At 41.2% G+C, this 15354-nt stretch overlaps 1 protein-coding gene and 1 long non-coding RNA gene across 2 annotated transcripts in view; both read right to left on the bottom strand.

Annotated features, from left to right (window-relative positions):
- PIWIL4 (piwi like RNA-mediated gene silencing 4) overlaps positions 1-3243 on the bottom strand; it is a 46464-nt gene extending 43221 nt beyond the window's left edge. Inside the window, exons 1-2 of the mRNA XM_055320302.1 lie at positions 3114-3243; positions 1756-1834 (exon numbers count right to left, since the gene is read on the bottom strand). Coding sequence (XP_055176277.1) covers positions 1756-1834; positions 3114-3200 — 166 coding nt within the window. The 5' untranslated portion in view covers positions 3201-3243. The remainder of the gene's footprint in view (positions 1-1755; positions 1835-3113) is intronic.
- A 1673-nt stretch (positions 3244-4916) lies between these two features.
- On the bottom strand, positions 4917-9575 carry LOC129506806 (uncharacterized). Its single transcript, XR_008663861.1, has 3 exons — positions 9433-9575; positions 8138-8231; positions 4917-5555 (listed from the first exon to the last, which is right to left on the bottom strand). It is a non-coding gene; the product is annotated as an uncharacterized LOC129506806 (long non-coding RNA).
- Positions 9576-15354: the final 5779 nt, after the last annotated feature.

Genomic DNA, 15354 nt, shown 5'->3' with positions numbered 1-15354 from the left:
TGCTTGTGTGCGTGCATGCTCTCTCTCTCTCTCTCTCTCTCTCTCTCTCTCTCACTGGCTCTCTCTCAAATAAAATCTTTAAAAAAGAAAAAAAATTTTAAAAAAGATGGTAACTGCCAAGGGTTAGAGGGAAGAGGAAATGGGGAGTTACTGTCTACTGAGTATAGGGTTTCAGTTTTGTAAGACAAAAAAAGTCCTAGACATGATGGTAGTGATGGTTGAACAATAATGTGAATGTCCTTAATGCCAGTAGAGTATACAATTGAAAATGGTTAAGATGGTAAATATTACATTATGTATATTTTACTACAATTAAAAAAAATCAATCCCCAACCATTACTAGTTATAAGAATGTGCAGCAGACATAGAAAAAAAAAGTCCCAAGAGAAGCTGGAACAGGATTTGAATGGTAGCAGTAGTGCTGGACCTGATGCATGGCCCCTAAGAACAGGTCTTCTGAAGGACCATATATACTCCTGTGAGCTCAGATCACAGAGGGTACTTGTGTAGAGCTAAAAGAACCCCAGTGGAGAATAAGAGCCAAGCAGTTGATGGTGGAGAAAGTGATGATCCACAGAGTCTGGGAGAACCTAAGTGTGTAGAAGTTATATGTTTATTAGCAATCATTTAACATCATAGCGCAAGGAAGATGCCTAACAGGTTTCAGCAGTGGTTATGGGGTAAACTCTACATTGAAGATCTAACCCCTGATATCTCAGAATATAACTACTTGGAGATGAGATCTTTAATAAGGTAACTAAGCTAAAATGATGTCATTTGCATGAGCCCCTAATCCAATATGACTGTGTCCTTATAAGAAGAGATGACGTGGGATCCCTGGGTGGCGCTGTGGTTTGGCGCCTGCCTTTGGCCCAGGGCGCGATCCTGGAGACCCGGGATCGAATCCCACATTGGGCTCCCGGTGCATGGAGCCTGCTTCTCCCTCTGCCTGTGTCTCTACCTCTCTCTCTCTCTCTCTCTCTCTCTCTCTCTCTCCGTGACTATCATAAATAAATAAATAAAAATTAAAAAAAAAAAGAAGAGATGACGTTACAAGTACGGAGGGAAGACCATGGGAAGACACGGAAAGAAGGCAGTGATCTACAAGCCATGTTGAGAGGCCTCAGAAGAAACCAACTCTTGACACCTTGATCTTGGACCTCCAGCCTTCAGGATCATGAAACACCACATTTCTATTGTTTATGCCACCTAGTCTATGATACTTTGTCATGGCAGCCTAGCAAACTAGGGTACGGGGCATGCCAACCCACACCATGATAGCAGCTACTTGCAGTGGCATGTTGATAAATATCCTGAGTCCAAATGTGGACTTGCAGTGAAAAGAGCTACCATCAGAAGGTGATGTCTGCCATGGGTGGGGAAAAAGAAGAGAGCAGTGGAAGCTGGTGTGTACCAGGTTTCTACCATCCCTGCAGGGCAGTGGCATTGACACTCCTATGTCATAAAGAATTTTTTAATATTTTTCAAAATTATTCAGTGAACAGAAAAAATCAGAAGACTGTACTCCTATTGCCAGTAGCCCAACTGCCAGGCAGTAGCAGGAAATTCAGTGGCAGACTGTGTTTGGGAGTCCCAAAGAAACATAACAAACACAGGTGATCCTCTGAGAAAAGGTATATGGGATGCTCTAGAAGTGACTCTGTTGCTATAAAGCAGCTGCTGTGAAGCTTAGCAATCACTCCTGCTCCATTCAGATAGGACAGAAGTGAATGGAGCAGACCGACTTGCACTTACATTGCTGGGAAACCCTGCTTGTTCCCACGAAGCCACTGGAAGAGGATGCTTCCTTGTCACCAGTATCAACAGATGTAGGCTAAAAGGGGAAGAAAAACACCTTGGTCAGATTTAAGATGTTAAATCATAACCCAAAAGGATAATACAAAATAAAAACTGTGTCATGTCCTAAGTCATCAGATTACCCTGAGCTAACAATGTTAACAGACAAAATGCTTAAGTGATGATGAGAGAGATTGCCCATTCTAGAAAAAAAAGGATATGGACCTGCTATAGTTTTTCCCCCTTCTCAAACTTTAATGCTGACCATGAACCAGATACAGTTATTACACCTGGAGGTGTAAAGAGGTAGAGCTGTGAGTCTCACATCCAGAGAGCTCAGAGGGAAGGCAGTAGCCGTACACATGAACACAGACTTCATACTTCCACCGCCTCCAGACTCCAGATGGGGGGGCCTCCAGTGTGAACACATCTGTAGCAAGAAAATATTGAGCGCAGGGGACCTGGGTCACCAGCTCAGGTAATAACTCTCCTGAATAAATGAGTCCAAAAATTAGTTCACAAAACAGGCCAAATGAACCATTAATATTTTGTTTTCACAGTATCTACCTCTTGTTCAGGAAGTAGTTTATATTGGCCTGCTAAAGAATGCATGAAGTCGAGAGAAAACAATGGCATGAAATTAAAGGCACAATGACAACAGCCTCCTCACTTGAGAACTTTTGGTCTAAGCTCCAAGTACTGATAGGCAGGAGTAGCACTGCTCAGAAGTTGCAGGTTTGCCAGCCAGTTTAATCTAGTTGCCTAAGCCTAGCCAGGGGCCCTGCCCACAGTGGTGGGTCAAGAAACAGCGGCTGGGAGCACCTGGGTGGCTCAGCGGTTGTCTGCCTTCTGCTCAGGGTCGAGTCCACGCCGGGCTCCCTCCGCCTGGGTCTCTGCCTCTCTCTCTCTCTTTCTGTCTCTCATGAATAATAAATAAATAAAATCTTAAAAAAAAAAAAAAGGCAAAAGAAATAGCAGGTGAATCGAAACCACATCTGCGTGTGAGATTACTTATCTTATGTGTAGATCAGTGCGACAAATCGCATTAAATCACGTGCCCTGCGATGGTACCACTGAGGCACAGCAAGTCTCACCAGGAGACCCAGGACCCAGGCGCGTGCCTGAGCCCCGCCCGCCCGGCAGACAGGAGGGACGCCCTCGCCTCTATCCGAGCTCGGAGAAGCCGCCCCCCGCCCCCCGCCCCCCGGGGAAATGTGAGAAACCCCGGAAAGCCCCGGAGTGCAGCGGGAAGACAGGCGAGAGCGAGGTGAGAGCGGAGCGAGGTGGTGTCCCGGAGGGACGCGAGTCCTACGCACCGAGGGCGCGGCCGAGGGGCGCCCCACCTCCGTGGCGCTGGGGCCGGGGGCCCTGCCTCTCGCCCTGGCGCGGGCGCGGCCACTCATGCTCCCCGCGGGCGACCAGCGCGGGCCGAGGGCCGAGGGCAGAGGCGGCGGGGGTGTCGGCGCGGGGTGTCGGCGCGGGGTGTCGGCGCGGGGGCTCCGCGGGCACGCAGGGGCGACGGGCTCGGGGCCGACCAGACCCTGGGGTCCACGCGGGGGAGGGGCGCGCACCGCCCCCAACCCGCCCCCAACCCGCGGCGGCCGGTGGCACGTGACCGGGGCGGGGCCCAGGCTCCCCCGAGCTCCCCCCCCCCCCCGCCCCGGTTTGGCATCCTCCGCCTCTGGCTCCGCCCGTCTTCGGTGCGCCCTTTCCCGGTGTCCCCCGCTCACTGGAGTGCCCGGGCGCCCGTCCCCGTGCCCGACGGCCAGAGCCTTCCGTCCTGCGAATTGTCTGTTTCCATCCATCCGTTGCCAGTTTATAAGGAGCTTGGAGCTGCTGCTGGTCTTCGGATCACACATTTAGTAGGAAGAACGGAGACCAGGTGCCACGGGGCTAGCATCAGCCTCACACGGAGGGCTTTTTTTTTTTTTTTTTAAGATTTCATTTATTTATTCATGAGAGACAGAGAGAGAGAGAGAGAGAGAGAGAGAGAGAGAGAGAGAGAGAGGCAGAGACACAGGCAGAGGGAGAAGCAGGCTCCATGCACCGGGAGCACGATGTGGGATTCGATCCCGGGTCTCCAGGATCGCGCCCTGGGCCAAAGGCAGGCGCCAAACCGCTGCGCCACCCAGGGATCCCCCTCACACGAAGGGCTTGATGAATAAGTGATCCCTGAGCTCTGTTCCCAACGTTCTAAGACAGCAGATTTGGGAAGAGACCTGAGTATTTTGTAATAAACTCACATGCATGAGGCACCTGGGTGGCTCAGCCGGTTAACCATCCGCCTTCAGGTCAGGTCTTGATCTGGGGGTCCTGGGATCAAGCCCTGCCCTGAGCTCCCTGCTCAGTAGGGAGTCTCCTTCTCCCTCTCTCTCTGCCACTCCCCCTGCTTGTGCTCTCTCGCTCTCTCAAATAAATAAACAAAATCTAAAAAAAAAAAAAAAAAAAACCACAAGCAATTTTGGCACTCAACCAGATCAGGAACCATTAAAGTCAGTGATCAGAGAACCCTCAGGGTGGGGAAGGGACTTAAGTCCACATTTAAATGTTTTTTTTTTTTCTTCTTGTAAAGGAAAAGTCAAGACATGCTACGAGACATGCACGTTGTTTTCTCTATTGTGTAGGAGAGCCAGGAAGAAGATTTAGGAAGTAATTATCAGCTCAACTTAAAGAAAATCTGAGTTGCTAAGAGTGGATCTTACATGTACTCGCCACAAAAAAAGAAATGGTAATTATGGAACTTGCAGGTGTTAGCTAACACTGGATTGGTAATCATTTTGCAATATATAAGTATCATCAACAGGTTGTACATCTTAAACTTGTACAATGTTATATGTTAACTATATCTCAATAAAGCTGAAAAAAAAATCTCTGAATCCTGGCTGAGACTATTCTCGTACATGAATTTCTCTTTCACTTCCTGGTGTGAACAATCAATTCCAAATTGTTCCAATTGAAGCACATAGGTAGACAGATAGATACAGAGATATTTATTTATATTTATTACATGTATACAGACATACACATGCCTTGTTTTATTTCAGGGAACACTATAGAAGAGACTTGCAGCCACACAACCAGGAACAGAATCCAAAATCCCACCCTGTGTGGTCCCACATAGAAACCACTGCCCCTGCTGCTGAGCAGCTGAGCACAAATGCCATTGTCCACAACACTGACTCCAGTGACGCAGGACACTGGATCTTGGGGTAAAGATTGCTGTCTCTGCTGCTCCTGGCAACTGAATGACACTTTGCAATTCATACCATCTGTGCCAAATGCATTCTGCACTATCCCAGCCAGTCACCACGTCCTGAGTTAGAGGCTGGCATGTGGTCACCTGAGTGCTGGAACCTCATGCTCTGTCAGATTGCAGGAATGTTTGGCAAAGTGAGTTTTCTTCTCTTACAGAGGGGAGTGGGGTCTGCCTCCTACCAAGACTCTGTAAGTGTGAAATTCTAATGTGGGAACATTGTACAGGTGGAGCTTGGAGCAAAGGATAGAAAAAAAAAGAATGGTAAATTTTAATTTTTGGAGCAATGATCTGAGATCTTGAACTTGATCTGGTACATTGTAGACACTTGGGTTTGGTTGGATGAATGAGTGACTAATAAATGACATCTTTCAACTTATTCCTTTGATAGTCCATTATAGGGTCCTCCTTTTGTCTACTCCAGTTTATACTCAGAAATAAGTGGAGTGGCAAATAAGTTGAACGATGAAATGATTCTTCAGCATCTCCTTGCCATTGTTTGTTCCTAGGATTAAAAAAAAAAGATCTATAAGATTTCAGAGGATCTATCTATACACTGATACTTTACATTAACTTTTATATTTCTTTTTATGTGCACATATTTCTGGGGAGAGTATCCATAACATTCATGAGTTTTTATGTGGCCCAGCCAAAGTCTAAAAAACCGTCCTAGTTTAGAGACTGTACTACTCAATCTCTGGTCCATGAAGATCCACTGACATAATAAAAATTCTCATCTTTTTTTACTAGTTACTAGACTAATTACTAGTCTGGGACAAGATAAGGTAGAGGTTTTAGTCATTTACGCTCACTTTCAATTCCCGTCTATATCTTGAAAACAAATAGTTGACAAACCAGCACTGGCTTACAGAAGATACAAAGTAACACCAATTTAGGTGGACTTCTATTCCAGGACCTGTCCTGGTGCCAAAGAGCAGGAGTGGAAAAAATAGTCAATGGGATTCCATGTTCAGTAACATAGTAGACCAGATTTTTAAGTTGCCTCTTCCACTAAAAACAATTGATAAGATATTAAAAAAAAATCTAAAAGTATAGTACAACAATCAAGAGAATAATCATTTAGTCCAAAAATATAAATGTGGACAATAATCAAGAGAGACAATTTGGTTTTATCCTCAGGACATTTGCCAAATCTGTAAAAATCTTAGGTTTCGTTTTCTCAGGCTCATGAGTTGTAAGAGACAGGAAATGATGACTAGAGCCTCATGTGGGAAGCATATGAGATATCCTCTCCCTGAAAATCTGAGAAAGCAAGATTCATATCCCCAGAGTAAGAGTGAAACAAAACAAAATTTGCTCTATCCTCTAATACAAGAGTTTTCTAAGGAAATTTGCATTTAGGATAGCAATAAAAGGAGCAAACAACTCTTTGGGGGAATTTGCAATCATGAGCTAACCCTTCTGTGATTTGTAGTCTAAATTTGCTTCACCGTTTGGCCCCAAATAACCTCAAGCCATGATTTCATTTTATAGTGGGCCTGGATTTTTGATGACCCAAAAATTGGAAAAAAGAAACAAAAATCTCTAGAGAAATCTATTTCACCTAGGTGTTAAAGAATGTGCACAAATAATTTCATAAGAAAAAAGAGCAACTTATAGCAAGAGATGAATAAGTACAAATGGGGAAAAAAAACTATGAGAATCGGTAGAAAGAATACATAGTAAAAAGTTAATAAAAATTCAATATTAGGGATCCCTGGGTGGTGCAGCGGTTTGGCGCTTGCCTTTGGCCCAGGGCGCGATCCTGGAGACCCGGGATCGAATCCCACGTCAGGCTCCTGGTGCATGGAACCTGCTTCTCCCTCTGCCTATGTCTCTGCCTCTCTCTCTCTATCTCTCTGTGACTATCATAAATAAATAAAAAAAAATTCAATATTAAAATCGTGAGACACAGAGAATAGCACCACAATAAAAAATTTATATAGATACATAATATAAATATATATTATATATGATAAACAGAAAAAAAATTTAAAATTACAAATGCCCTGCAGAAAAATGACAAAAGAACTACTTAGAGGGCAGCCCAGGTGGCTCAGCGCTTAGCGCCGCCTTCAGCCCAGGGTGTGATCCTGGAGATGGGGGATAGAGTCCCACGTCGGGCTCCCTGTATGGAGCCTGCTTCTCTCTCTGCCTGTGTCTCTGCCTCTCTCTCTCTCTCTCTCTCTCTCTCTCTCTCTCTCTCTGTGTGTGTGTGTGTGTGTGTCTCTCATGAATTAAAACAAAACAAAACAAAACAAAAAACTACTTAGAAAATAACTCAGAAACATAGTGAAAAATCATTTAATAACTTAAAAATTAGAATAGAAAACACCCACTTGGGGATCCCTGGGTGCCTCAGTGGTTTAGTGCTGCCTTCAGTCCAGGGCGTGATCCTGGAGTCCCAGGATGGAGTCCCATGTCGGGCTTCCTGCATGGAGCCTGCTTCTCTCTCTGCCTCTCTCTCCCTCTCTCTGTGTATCTCATGAATAAGTAAATAAAAAAATCTTTTTTTTGAAAAAAACACCCACTTAATAAAAAGGAGTCAGTAAAAGAGGAAGGAAAGTACATGAGAAACAAAGAAAATGGCTTCATAAATCCAACTGTATCAGTATTCACATTAAATGTAGATGGATTAAACAAGTCAATCAAAGTACAGATTGTTAGACTGAAAACCGTACAAGATCCAACTATGCTATCTATAGCAGATACACTTGAGATTTAATTAAAAATAGATTAAAATTAAAAGGATGGGAAATATATCCCAGGCAAACAGCAACTGTAAGAAAGCTGGAGTGGGCCAAGGAGACTTTTTAAAAAATAGGTGTAGAGATAACAGGGATATTCTATAATGATAAAAGGGCTAATCCGTCAGAAAAATAAAACAATTATAAACATATATACACCTAATAACAAGTACCAAATACATGAAAAAAAAAACTGACAGAAATAGAGAAATAGTACAATAATGATGGTTGGAGACTTCAGTATATCACTTTCAATAATGGATAAGACAACTATGCAGAAGATCAACAATAACAAAAGAGAAGACTTGAACAATGCTATGAACCAACAGGATAAACTTACAGACATTTACAGAACACTTCATCCAAGAATATACATTCTTCTCAAATGCATATGGAACATTCTTGAGGATAAACCACTGCTAGGCCACAGACCTCTATAAATTTAAAAAGACAGAAATAATACAAAATATGTTATCACAGTGGCACTGAATTAGAAATTTATCAATAATTGAAAGAAATTTTAGAAACTCACAAGTGTGCAGAAATTAAACAATGCACTTCTATATAATCAGGATCAAAGAAGACACCAAAAGGAAATAGAAAATACTTTGAGATTAATGAAAATGAAAACACAACATGTCAAAATTTATGGGATGTTATTAAAGCGGTGCTGAGAAGGAAATTTATAATTGTTATGTATACATTAAAAAAAAGAAGCGTCTCAAAACAATTACCTAAACTTCCACCTTATGTCAAAGAAATAAATAGAAGAAACTACACCTCAAGTAAGCAGAAAGAAGGAAAAAGTAAAGATTAGAGAGGAAATAAAGATAATATGCAAACAATACCTCAAATTAACTAAATCAAATTCAGTCCTTTGAAAGAGCAACAAAACTAACAAATCTTGGGATCCCTGGATGGCGCAGCGGTTTGGCGCCTGCCTTTGGCCCAGGGCGCGATCCTGGAGACCCGGGATCGAATCCCACGTCAGGCTCCCTGTGCATGGAGCCTGCTTCTCCCTCTGCCTGTGTCTCTGCCTCTCTCTCTCTCTGTATGACTATCGTAAAAATAAAAAATAAAATAAAATAAAAAATAAAAAAAAAAACTAACAAATCTTCACCTAGACTCACACACAAAAAAAAAAGAAAGAAAGAAAGAAAGAAAAGAAAAAGACAAAAGAAAGAAAAGAAAAGGGAAGGAAAGAAAAAGAATCAGTAATAAAAGAGGACGTTATGACTGACCATACAGAAATAAAGAGACTTAAAAAAGAGTACTATGAACAATTATATGCAAAGAAATTAGATCACTTAGATAAAATAGACAAATTCATAGAAAGATGAAGCACTAAAGCTGATTCAAGGAGAAATAGGCAATATGAATATATCTGTAAAATTTAAAAGATTGAATCAATCAGTAATCAAAAGCTACCCTCCCCTTCTCCCCCAAAAAACCTAGGACCAAATGGTTTCACTGGTAAATTCTACCAAATATTTAAAGAAGAATTAATAATGATTATTTACAAACACTTCCATAAAGAAGAGGAGGGAACATTGCCCACCTCATTCTATGAGGTTAGCATTAATCAGACACCAAAACCAGACAAAGATCACAAGTATGGAAAAGCCAATATCTGACCATAGACACAGAAATCCTCAACAAAGGACGCCTGGGTGGCTCTGCGGTTGGGCATCTGCCTTCAGCTCAGGGTGTGATCCCGGGGTCTGGGGATTGAGTCCTGCATCAGGCTCTCCGTGAGGAGCCTGCTTCTCCCTCCGCCTGTGTCTCTGCTTCTCTCTGTGTGTGTCTCACGAATAAAGAAAATCTTAAAAAAAAAAAAAGAAAGAAATCTTCAACAAAATATAGCAAATTACATCCAGCAACATATGAAAAGAAATATACACATGACTAAGTGGAATTTATTCCAGGAATGTAAAGTTGGTTTAACATCCCCTTAAAATCAATTAATGTAATACACCATATTAATAACAAAGAAAAACCCATGTCTACCTCAACAGATGGAAGAAATAGCATTTGTTAAAATCTGACATCCCAGGCAACTGGGTGGTCAAAAGCCTCTGCCTTTGGCTCAGGTCACAATCCCTGGGTCCTGGGACTGAGTCCCAAGTCGTCCAGCTCCCTGCTTGGTGGTAAGCCTACTTCTCCCTCTGCCTCTGCCTGCTTGTGGTTTCTCTCAATCTGTAAATAAATAAATAAAATCTTAAAAAAAAAATCTGACACTCCTTTATGACAAAAAGCACTCAGCAAACTAGCAATACATGGAAATCTTCTCAATCTGATTAAGAGCATTTATGAAAATCTAGCAAACATCATACTTAATGGTGAAAACACTGGTTAGTTTCCTCCTAAGAGCAGCAATAAGCTGATCAAAATCTGATTCAACATTCTAGTTTTCATAATCTTATTGACCCTTACATTTTTATGTGCTCTCAGAACTAATCATAGCCCGAGTCACGGTATCGCCAGTGAGTTTTTGGACTACAGTCTATGGGATTTCTGAATAAGGCTTTGGGTCTCCAGCGAGGAGTTGAACAAGGGGCCCAGGCCATTTGGTGACTCCTTAACTTGATTAATTGGCCTACTGTTGCCACCAGATTTCTCCTTGCAACCCCTGCCTTCTCACTTTCTCTAAACAGGGGTAGAGTGAACTTGTTTGGAGCCCTTTAATGTTGGGAGAGCAGTAAGGAGTCCCTTTGGCCCACCTAACATTAGGTAGTGCTGTATTAAATTGTTTTAACCCCATAATATCCATTTTATTCATCCCATTTTTTAAAGTTTATTTTTTTAATTTTTTTAGTCATCTCTGCACCCAAAATGAGCCACAAAATGATGACCCTGAGATCAAGAGTCACACGCTTCTCCCAGTGAGCCAGCCTTGCACCCCTATTCATCCCATTTTTAAAATAAACATCTAAAGAGTTCCACCCTGCAGGGATGAGGCGAATCTCATGACCTACCCCTTTCTGTTTCCTCTTTTCTTCACTTCTATAAATACTCCCTTTATTCACTTTATTTCTTAACAACTGTTTTAAAATGTCTATTACTGGGCAAGGAGAAAGTTCCTGGTTAACAGCGGAGCTTAGTCATTGAGGGGGATTCATCAGAAGGTTGGCTGAGCCTCTTAATGCACCCCAAATCCAACAGGGCTGCTCTACTCCAATCTGTTTCATATATTGGGGCTCCACATAAAGTTTTGTTTAAGAAACTAGATTTTTCTCCTTTAAAAAAGATGTGAGAGCCATCCAGATAGTCTTGTTCTTTACTTTTAAGCAAGGAACTACTTTTAAAAATTTAGCATGGCAATACAGTCAAGACAGCGCACCAGAAAACAAGTGGCCCGTGAGGCCAAGAGAATCAACCCTAACTCTACAGTAATGAGATGTGTGCCCTGAAGCAAGTAATTAACCCTTAGTTATCTGTAAAGTGGGGATCATAAAAGGGGATCACAGGGCATGTTATGACTGTAAAATGGGATAAGATATGTGAGAAAGTATCCAGCTTAGAAGGCCACATAGCAGTTTCAGTAAAGTTCATCTCTTTGCTTCTTTTCCTCCTTAGGTAACCCTGACATACTCTCCTTGTGAAAGGAGTTTCTTTCCTACTCTATAGAGCAAACCTATTTTTACTTTGGGCTCTAGCCAAAAATAAAAGATGCTGGATATTCTTCTGAACAATGAGTCCTGATATGTTTTGTTGCTTGTATACTTTCTGTTCCCTCCATGGTTCCACCAGAAGAACTTGAACTTTGTATGCTTGATACTTTATCCCCAGCAACTAATCTGGTCCCAGTGCCTGACAAAATTATTTGTTGGATGATTGAAGACCATGAAAAAACTCCCCATAGCTTTTTCTTCTCTGGTTAATATTGTCCCATTGCTTCTTCTTCTTCTTTTTTTTTTTTTAATAAAGAACTTGTATTCCAACTCTTTAATCATGTTTCCCAAATGACTCAGCAATTTTGGCAATCCTGAAAAGAAAAAATCATTTACTCCAAGTATTATGATACACAGAAACTTGTCACTTCCTTACTTAGTTCAATTTGCTCACTGCTTAGAGTCTAGTCTGGGGCTAGTACACTTAGTAAATAAAGCAAGATATTATGTCCATAATTCCAAAAGAATCCAAATGGAATTCCAAGCAGAATGGCAGGGTTACCAAAGCTGATGTCTAAATAATTGTGGTTTGTGGTTTATGGTATATGCTACATGCTTACAGAATTACTAGGCATTAAGGACCTTGGTAAACTTTCAAAGAAGGACTAGAGTATGACTAGTTTCCACAATTGCTGCAATATTTTCAATGATTTTATTATGAAATAATGGGAAAAAAGCTTAGCACTTTATTAGTCATTCTAGATGACTGCTAGCAAGTTGCTTTCAAATAGAATAAGGCAGATGTAATCAGTAAAGACATTCATTCCTTTTTTTTTTTTTCCAAGGGGAGTTTATCTGTTAAAACCAGAGGAAAGAATAAGTATAGTATGGACAAGTATAAAAAGAAAGAAGCAAATGGGTTGTTTAAATTTTTAAAGCTGCCTCTGCATTACTAAGGATGCTTTGTTGAGTTATGTATGGAACACAATAAACAGAAGCTCATTTAAAAGTACAACTCAGAAAATAGTGCAGGTTGGGGTCCCTGGATGGCTCAGCGGTTTAGCACCTGCCTTTGGCCCAGGGTGTGATCCTGGAGTCCAGGGATCGAGTCCCCATCCGGCTCCCCCAAGGGAGCCTGCTTCTCCCTCTGCCTATATCTCTGCCCCTCTCTGTGTGTCTCTCATGAATAAATAAATAAAATCTTTTTTAAAAAGGCAGATTGAAAGACTATATAGTGCTCAGTTTTATTCATGACATTTTAGAAAAAGCAAAATATAGCAAAAGGAAACAGATCAGTGGTTGTCAAGACCAAGTGATGGTGGGAGAAACTGTCCAAGGATGTATGAGGAAAGTCTGGGGAATAATAGAACTTGACCACAAGACTTGGTTCCTGGATCCTGGAGGGGCATCTTCACACCATCAGAATCGCTGGGATGATTTACTTGAACTAACATTTCATTAGGCTTCAGACATGCAAATAAACATGGGGGAGCTGAATGCTTAGACTGCTATCTGCTCACAAATCTGTAAAATGAAGAAGTAGCTGCAAAGGCCATGTATTCTTGGCAGTTGTTCTGGGCAAACCAAACTGAAGCCTTTGACGGTTCCCCTCATTTTCTGGAAACGATCCAAAATTCTTCATTTCATTTACAAGGCTTTTCACAATTAGATCCTGATTTGCTCTCTAGAATGATCTCTTGTCCCCTTCACGTCACTCCTGCCCCAGCACACCCTTGTCTTCTTGTCCAGAATTACGTAAAGTTCCTCTAACTAATCATATTCTCTCATACTTGTGGGCTTTTGCCTATGCTAGTTCCTCCTCAATGCATACCTCTTCTGTTCACTTAGAAAGTGTACTGGTAACTCCTTGTCATACTTAACAATTCTCTCAAACATCTCTAAATCAAGGGACATCTTTCCTGATCTCTGCTCACTCTGGACACCCAGGCTGAGGTAGACAGCCCTCATCTGTGTTTCCATTACGCTTCATACATTCCTGTGCCCTGGCTCTAACCAAACCCCTGGAAAATCTTCATTTGTCTGCTTCTAGACTATCATCTCCTTGAGGACAGGGACCAGTTTTTTCACCTTTGTTTTTAGAGTGTAGCATGATACCTATTATGTGAAAATATATGTTGAATAAATGAATGGGTGACTGGATTGTTGGATAGAGGTAGATGGATGAATGACAACTGGTTACATATGTTTCTGTATTTCTTGTTCATTAATAATCTGATTGACTGGTTTTGTATTTCTAGTTATCCTACCACAACTTCCTCCTTTCAGATATGAAATACATACAAATTGTTAGGTTATAATAGCTACAGAAAATAGTATGTACCAGGTTGGAGAAGACTCACATATTTTAACATTGCTTGACTGTGAATCATCTATATGGCGGCACCATATAGATGATTCACAGTCAAGCAATGTTAAAATATGTGAGGAAATACTAGGAAATACTAGTCTCATGGCTTAGACAGTATAAAGATGACCGGTAATTCAGACAGTTATTACATACTGTTCCAATTTGATCATTATTCTATAGGCCCACATTTAGTCTCAAAAATAACATCAAATAACTAGACTCTGTGATTCTTCCTCTCCGCATTGAGGAAAAGGAGATGTGGCAGGAATGGGCAGAAGAGGACACTATGCTCTACTTAGATAGTTACTGGGGACAGGGAGCTAGGGTTAGTTGAATGAAGCAAAATGAATAAATTAAATAATTATGTATGAGGAAAAAAATCTAAAAATTAAAATGTATTTTTAAAATGTACTTTTAGCATAACAATGCTTTCTTCCAGATACTCTTAAACTTAGTAAGTTGGCACAATATACAATTCAAGTAATAGAAATGGTAATGATAATATATGCATGTAATATGGTATGAAAAGAAAAACAACTAATTATCAGGCTATTATTATTAAAATACTATTGAAGGTCAGTCAATAGTACTCAATAATGAGTACCCAAATAATTTTGAGTTCTGCTAATTAGAACTATTGCCCAAATTTGATCATAACTTATAGTTATTTCTGTTTGTCTATAGTTAAATAATGTACATCTATTAATAATAGATACATGATTCTAGAACAAAGATGCCTTAGATGTGAGCAGAATTCCAAGGTTATGATTCTATAACAAATAGCTGATATTTAAAAGAGAGATAACATTCTAATGCTCCAGTTTTAGAGAAGCTATATAAGAAATCTATAAATCCATATCACATCAATAACACTGAGATCAAAATTCTTTTTTTTTCTTTTTTTTTATTGGAGTTCAATTTGGCAACATAGCATATCACCCAGTGCTCATCCCGTCAGGTACCCCCTCAGTGCCCGTCACCCAGGAACCCCAACCCTCCACCCACCTCCCCTTCTACCACCCCTTGTTCATTTCCCAGAGTTAGGAGTCTCTCATGTTCTGTCACCTTCTCTGATATTTCCCACTAATTTTCTCTCCTTTCCCTTTTATTCCGTTTTACTATTGTTTATATTCCCCAAATGCATGAGACCATATAATGTTTGTCCTTCTCCAACTTACTTACTTCACTCAGCATAATACCCTCCAGTTCCATCCACGTGGAAGCAAATGGTGGGTATTTGTCATTTCTAACGGCTGAGGAATATTCCATTGTATACATAAACCACATCTTCTTTATCCATTCATCTTTCGATGGACACCGAGGCTCCTCCCACAGTTTGGCTATTGTGGACATTGCTGCTAGAAACATTGGGGTGCAGCTGTTCCAGCATTTCACTGCATCTGTATCTTTGGGGTAAATCCCCAGCAGTGCAATAGCTGGGTCATAGGACAGTTCTATTTTTAACTCTTTGAGGAGCCTCCACACAGTTTTCCAGAGTGGCTGCACCAGTTCACATTCCCACCAACAGTGCAAGAAGGTTACCCTTTATGCACATCCTCTCCAACATTTGTTGTTTCC

Source organism: Nyctereutes procyonoides, unplaced genomic scaffold (genome assembly GCF_905146905.1).
Source record: "Nyctereutes procyonoides isolate TBG_1078 unplaced genomic scaffold, NYPRO_anot_genome, whole genome shotgun sequence".
Classification (NCBI taxonomy): Eukaryota; Metazoa; Chordata; class Mammalia; order Carnivora; family Canidae; genus Nyctereutes; species Nyctereutes procyonoides.
This window is presented reverse-complemented; position numbering and strand designations above follow the sequence as displayed.